Genomic DNA, 5,513 nt, shown 5'->3' with positions numbered 1-5,513 from the left:
GTCTACATAAAAATGCATTAATCTATCTTTAAAGTTCAAAAAGTGTTGCTGGATTATTTTTAATTGTTTTTTTTTAAATTTGTTTGTTGATATTTATTTGTTTGTTGTTTTTTTAGTTTGGTGTCGTTTTATTTTATTGGTGCTTTATTTTTTTTTTTTGTTTTTTTTTTTTTTTTTTTTTTTTGTTTTTTTCCAAATTATTTTCAGAATTTTCTTAAATGGCTGGAAGAATCCCGTGCTTTATATTTGGCAGAGAAAAAACTAGCCTCACAAGTAAAGATGCTTCTGTCTACCGTTTCTGCCGCCCTCATACCATTTCGGGTATCGAAGAGGATGCGGTCGAATGAAATAAATAAAACAACGAAAGGTAATTATCCATTGATACATTTTCAATTCCTTTCCACTCCATCGAGCCACACAAAACAAAACAAAACAAAAACAAACAAACAAAAAATTAATTAAATAAATAAATAAATAAATAATAAATAAATAAATAAATAAATAAATAAATAAATAAATAAATAAATCAATCAATCAATCAATGGATAAATAAATAAATATAAATAAATAAATAAATAAATAAATAAATAAATAAGAATAAAATACAATCAAATACAATCAAAGACGATCAAATTGAGGCGTTATTGATTTTATCTCCTTTCTGTTTACTTTACTTTTTTTTTTCTTGGCATAGCGATAGACCTCAGCACAGACCTCCCAACAAAAGACTTGTTGAAAAGCCTGACGGACGAGTCCACGTGGACTGACACCTCCAGAGTTCGGGACACATTAATGACTGTTCTCGCTATAGGCAGCATGTCCCGTCTTGGAGCCTTGCGAAACTTGTCTGTTGATGAGTTTCAGGCGGCTCGCGAGACTGACCAAAATCATGATCTGTATCGAGCAGAAGTAAACCAGCACAAAACCATGAAGACATATGGTCCAGCGGGCATTTATTTCACACCTACCCTAAAAGCCCACATTGAAAGGTAACAGTGTGATACTATTATTATTATTATTATTATTATTATTATTATTATATTATTATTATTATTATTATTATTATTATTATTATTATTATTATTATTTTATTATTATTATATTATTATTATTATTATTATTATTATTATTATTATTATTATTATTATTATTATTTATATAATGTTAATACTTGAAGATAATCGTCAATAGAATTTGCCAACTCATGGGATTATTGATTCTTTAATATTTTTTTTTTTTGGTTTGTGTTTTAAAACAATTATTTCAGGTATTTAGATAAAAGACCAGTGCAATCCAAATGGGTGTTTTGCACGTCGTCCGGCCGTCAGCTGACATCAAGCCATGCTGGAATCATTTTTAGACGCCTCACCAAAATCTCGGCCACTGAAATGAGAGAAAAAGCGTGGCCTTTGCAGTAAGTATTCAATGTTTGAAAGCGTTGTTAATATGTCTAGCATATAATTGTTTCTATCTGTTCTATCTTTATTTATGTATTATTTTTCTTTCTTAATCAGAATCCCGAGTAGACGGTTAAAAAAAAAAAGAAAAGACAAGGAAAATAACAAATAACAACAACCCCCCCCCCTTAAAAAAACGCACGAAAAATAAAACAACAAAATACAAAACAAAACAAAAAAAAAAAAAAGAAAAAGAAACCAACACAAAGCCGAGCACACAAATACTTTTTCTGTTGATTTTTGATTTTTTTGGTGTGTTTTCTTTCTCTTCGTGGTTCAGCACAGAGAATCACCTGAAGAAGTTCAGTCCGCCATATCCGAAGCGATGCATCACAGTTTGCAGGTACACAGGGAATCGTATGCGGCCAAATCTCACGACAAAACTATATATAAAGGATTACAAGCCATTGGAGCAGGTACAGTGATGTGAAAAAAGTTGGGCGAGGGTGAGGAAGAGGAGGAGAGGGGGGTGGGGGGGGGAGTAGGGGGGGGGGGGGGGTGGTAAACGCTTTATAAAGGCTGTCTAAAAAATGTTTCATATGAAATGTTCAGTTCATCTATATCTTTTTATTCCAGTACAATGCTTGCAAAGTGAAGAGTTAAGATTGGACGAGCCCAGCACGTCAAGAGCATATTTTGAGCCACCCATCGTGACCGACGTCCAGGCTTCGCCTTCTGTAGAGTCCTCACAGTCGTCACCTGTAGTTCCCGGTATGTATGCAATACTAATTATGAACATGGTGCACCTGTCTTTCTGACATTTTTCTGGTCTTTGAGCAGGTTTACTGGATATTTTGGCTATAATAATAATAACAATAATAATAATAATAATAATAATAATAATAATAATAATAATAATAATAATAATAATAATATAATAATAATAATAATAATAATAGTAATAATAATAATAATAATAATAATAATAATAATAATAATAATAATAATAATAATAATAATAATAATAATAATAATAAGGTCCTGGGTACGATTCTCGCTCGGCGCATAGTTGATGTAATGAACTGACAAACCAACCGGTAACCATTGTATTGTTCAAGGGATGCAACTCGAGAATATAACATAGGGTGTACACATACCAAGGATTAATTCCCTTTATAAGTTTATATCAACACATCGACTACTACAGTTGTGTCTTAGAAAAAAGGCTATGCACCTGTCTTTCTTACATTTTTCTGGTCATTTCTCGGAAAAAATAATGTCATAGTGTGAGCTGTGTGACGGTAAAGGAGTAAACATTTCTTTAAAAAAAAAAACTAATAATCACACGGCTTTATATTATTCAAATATCTATGTTTATTCTTTTTAATTAAACAGATAAAAGTGTGCTATATTTCACAAAGACTTTGTCTGCAATAAACCCGGAGAAGTGCCCCAATAATTACATCAGAGAAGACAAGGTCTTAAAAGGCGTAAGTAATTTATGAGTTTGGTTTTGTTTCCTTAGTCTACATAATACAAAAATTACGGAGTAAAGGATCGGCTTCTACTGGGAGATAATTTGGAAAGTTCGGGGGGGGGGGGGAGGGGGGGGGGGGGTTGTCTCAGTAAAGAAATGTAAGAGAGATTTATCTAATTGTTAAGTTACATCAGAGTAAAAAAAATACCTCCCCTCCCACTCCCCACTCATGTAGATTAATTCTCGTCTGGTAAAATACATTTTCTTTTTCTTTTCTTTCTTATTTTCCCCCAGATATATGTGACGGCCAGGAATAAATTTACTATAGACGAACTTCAGATGGCCTTCCATTATTTAGGAGCCTATAGAAGGAAGACGACGGTGGATCCATGTCTAATAAGATCACTCAGGACAGCCTTCCCAGAGTTTCAAAGAACTTTTGCCAGGATTAAAGATAAAACTTTATCAGATAAAATGCGAGCATGGCCTGAGGACAAAGACCTTATTTTCGAATAGCCTATACAGTCCATTTCTTTTCTTTTATTATGACAACAAACCAACGTTGAACTGCATCTCACTCCCTGGGAACATATAGTCGGCCGTGGAAGAAAGTTTCGTCAAACAGCTCATATATATTTATATATTGCTGGAAAATTTAAATTGAAGTTAAGTTCATTTATTTTGCTGAAATTCCAAACAGATGGTATACTAATTGTAATTCTCTGTAAATTGGCGGGGTGGTAAAGGCTTTATAAAGGCTGTCTAAAAAAATGGTTCATATGAAATGTTCAGTTCATCAATAATTACATCAGAGAAGACAAGGTCTTAAAAGGCGTAAGTAATTTATGAGTTTGGTTTTGTTTCCTTAGTCTAGATAACACAAAATTACGGAGTAAAGAATCGGCTTCTACTGGGAGATAATTTGGAAAGTTCGGGGGGGGGGGGGGTGTCTCTATAAAGAAATGAGATTTATCTAATTCTTAAGTTACTTCACAGTAACAAAATACCTCCCCTCCCATTCCCCACTCATGTAGATTAATTCTCTTCTAGTGCAAATACATATTCTTTTTCTTTTCTTTCTTATTTTCCCCCCCAGATATATGTGACGGCCAGGAATAAGTTTACTATAGACGAACCTCAGATGGCCTTCCATTATTTAGGAGCCTGTAGAAGGAAGACGACGGTGGATCCAAGTCTTATAAGATCACTCAGCACAGCCTTCCTAGAGTTTCAAAGAACTTTTGCCAAGATTGAAGATAAAACTTTAACAGATAAAATGCGAGCATGGCCTGAGGACAAAGACCTCAGCACAGACCTCCCAACAAAAGACTTGTTGAAAAGCCTGACGGACGATTCCACATGGGCTGATACCTCCAGAGTTCGAGACACATTAATGACTGTTCTCGCTATAGGCAGCATGTCCCGTCTTGGAGCCTTGCGAAACTTGTCTGTTGATGAGTTTCAGGCGGCTCGCGAGACTGACCAAAATAATGATCTGTATCGAGCAGAAGTAAACCAGCACAAAACCATGAAGACATATGGTCCAGCGGGCATCTATTTCACACCTACCTTAAAAGCCCACATTGAAAGGTAACAGTGTGATACTATTGTTATTATTATTATTATTATTATTATTATTATTATTATTATTATTATTATTATTATTATTATTATTATTATTATTTATTATTATTATTATTATTATTATTATTATTATTATTATTATATATTATTATTATTATTATTATTATTATTATTTATTATTATTATTTTTATTATTATTATTATATATATTATATATGATAATGATAATGATATAATATAAATAATAATAATAATAATAATAATAATAATAATAATAATAATAATAATAATAATAATAATAATAATAATAATAATAATAAGGTCCTGGGTACGATTCTCGCTCGGCGCATAGTTGATGTAATGAACTGACAAACCAACGGTAACCATTGTGTTGTTCAAGGGATGCAACTCAAGAATATAACATAGGGTGTACAAATACCAAGGATTAATTCCCTTTACATGTTTTTATCAACACTTTGACTACTACAGTTGTGTCTTAGAAAAAAGGCTATGCATCTGTCTTTCTTACATTTTTCTGGTCTTTTCTCGGAAAAAATAATGTCATAGTGTGAGGTTTTTGGCGGTAAAGGATTAAACATTTCTTTAATAAAAACTAATAATCAAACGGCTTTAGATGATTCAAATATCTATGTTTATTCTTTTAAATTAAACAGATACAAGTGTGCTATATTTCACAAAGACTTTGTCTGTAATAAACCCGGAGACGTGCCCCAATAATTGCATCAGAGAAGACAAGGTCTTAAAAGGCGTAAGTAAATTATGAGTTTGGCTTTGTTTCCTTTGTCTACGTAATACAAAAATTACCGAGTAAAGGATCGGCTTCTACTGGGAGATAATTTGGAAAGTTCGGGGTGGGGGGGGGGGGGTGGTGGGTTGTTTGGGGTGGGGGGGGGGGGGGGTGGGTCTCTCTAAGGAGATATAAAGAGATTTATCTAATTCTTAAGTTACTTCGGAGTAACAAAATACCTCCCCTCCCACTCCCCACTCATGTAGATTAATTCTCGGCTGGTACAAATACATTTTCTTTTTCTTTT

At 33.0% G+C, this 5,513-nt stretch overlaps 3 protein-coding genes across 3 annotated transcripts; all 3 read left to right on the top strand.

Moving 5' to 3' along the window:
- The first annotated feature begins 206 nt into the window (after positions 1-206).
- LOC144962047 (uncharacterized) lies at positions 207-1,611 on the top strand. Its single transcript, XM_078895025.1, has 3 exons — positions 207-367; positions 695-989; positions 1,268-1,611. The coding sequence occupies exons 1-3, from the start codon at positions 280-282 to the stop codon at positions 1,416-1,418; spliced, it is 534 nt and encodes a 177-aa protein (XP_078751151.1). The 5' UTR covers positions 207-279; the 3' UTR covers positions 1,419-1,611.
- LOC144962046 (uncharacterized) lies at positions 1,401-3,390 on the top strand. Its single transcript, XM_078895024.1, has 5 exons — positions 1,401-1,414; positions 1,738-1,873; positions 2,034-2,168; positions 2,793-2,887; positions 3,169-3,390. The coding sequence occupies exons 2-5, from the start codon at positions 1,783-1,785 to the stop codon at positions 3,388-3,390; spliced, it is 543 nt and encodes a 180-aa protein (XP_078751150.1). The 5' UTR covers positions 1,401-1,414; positions 1,738-1,782.
- Positions 3,391-3,413: 23 nt separating this feature from the next.
- LOC144962048 (uncharacterized) lies at positions 3,414-5,249 on the top strand. The gene is made up of 3 exons (XM_078895026.1): positions 3,414-3,539; positions 3,971-4,464; positions 5,133-5,249. The coding sequence occupies exons 2-3, from the start codon at positions 4,016-4,018 to the stop codon at positions 5,194-5,196; spliced, it is 513 nt and encodes a 170-aa protein (XP_078751152.1). The 5' UTR covers positions 3,414-3,539; positions 3,971-4,015; the 3' UTR covers positions 5,197-5,249.
- Positions 5,250-5,513: the final 264 nt, after the last annotated feature.

The sequence above is a fragment of the Berghia stephanieae genome, unplaced genomic scaffold (assembly GCF_034508935.2).
Source record: "Berghia stephanieae isolate SIO BIC M18660-M18661 unplaced genomic scaffold, UCSD_Bste_1.3 scaffold5617, whole genome shotgun sequence".
Classification (NCBI taxonomy): Eukaryota; Metazoa; Mollusca; class Gastropoda; order Nudibranchia; family Aeolidiidae; genus Berghia; species Berghia stephanieae.
Note: the sequence above shows the minus strand (reverse complement) of the source record. Positions and strands in the feature narration are given on the sequence as shown.

Coding starts and splice junctions, on each gene's coding strand:
- LOC144962047 (XM_078895025.1), top strand. CDS start 280: ATGCTTCTGTCTACCGTTTCTGCCGCCCTCATACCATTTCGGGTATCG. Junction 368..694: donor AATAAATAAAACAACGAAAG/GTAATTATCCAT, acceptor TTCTTGGCATAG/CGATAGACCTCAGCACAGAC. Junction 990..1,267: donor CTAAAAGCCCACATTGAAAG/GTAACAGTGTGA, acceptor CAATTATTTCAG/GTATTTAGATAAAAGACCAG.
- LOC144962046 (XM_078895024.1), top strand. CDS start 1,783: ATGCATCACAGTTTGCAGGTACACAGGGAATCGTATGCGGCCAAATCT. Junction 2,169..2,792: donor GTCGTCACCTGTAGTTCCCG/GTATGTATGCAA, acceptor TTAATTAAACAG/ATAAAAGTGTGCTATATTTC. Junction 2,888..3,168: donor AAGACAAGGTCTTAAAAGGC/GTAAGTAATTTA, acceptor ATTTTCCCCCAG/ATATATGTGACGGCCAGGAA.
- LOC144962048 (XM_078895026.1), top strand. CDS start 4,016: ATGGCCTTCCATTATTTAGGAGCCTGTAGAAGGAAGACGACGGTGGAT. Junction 4,465..5,132: donor TTAAAAGCCCACATTGAAAG/GTAACAGTGTGA, acceptor TAAATTAAACAG/ATACAAGTGTGCTATATTTC.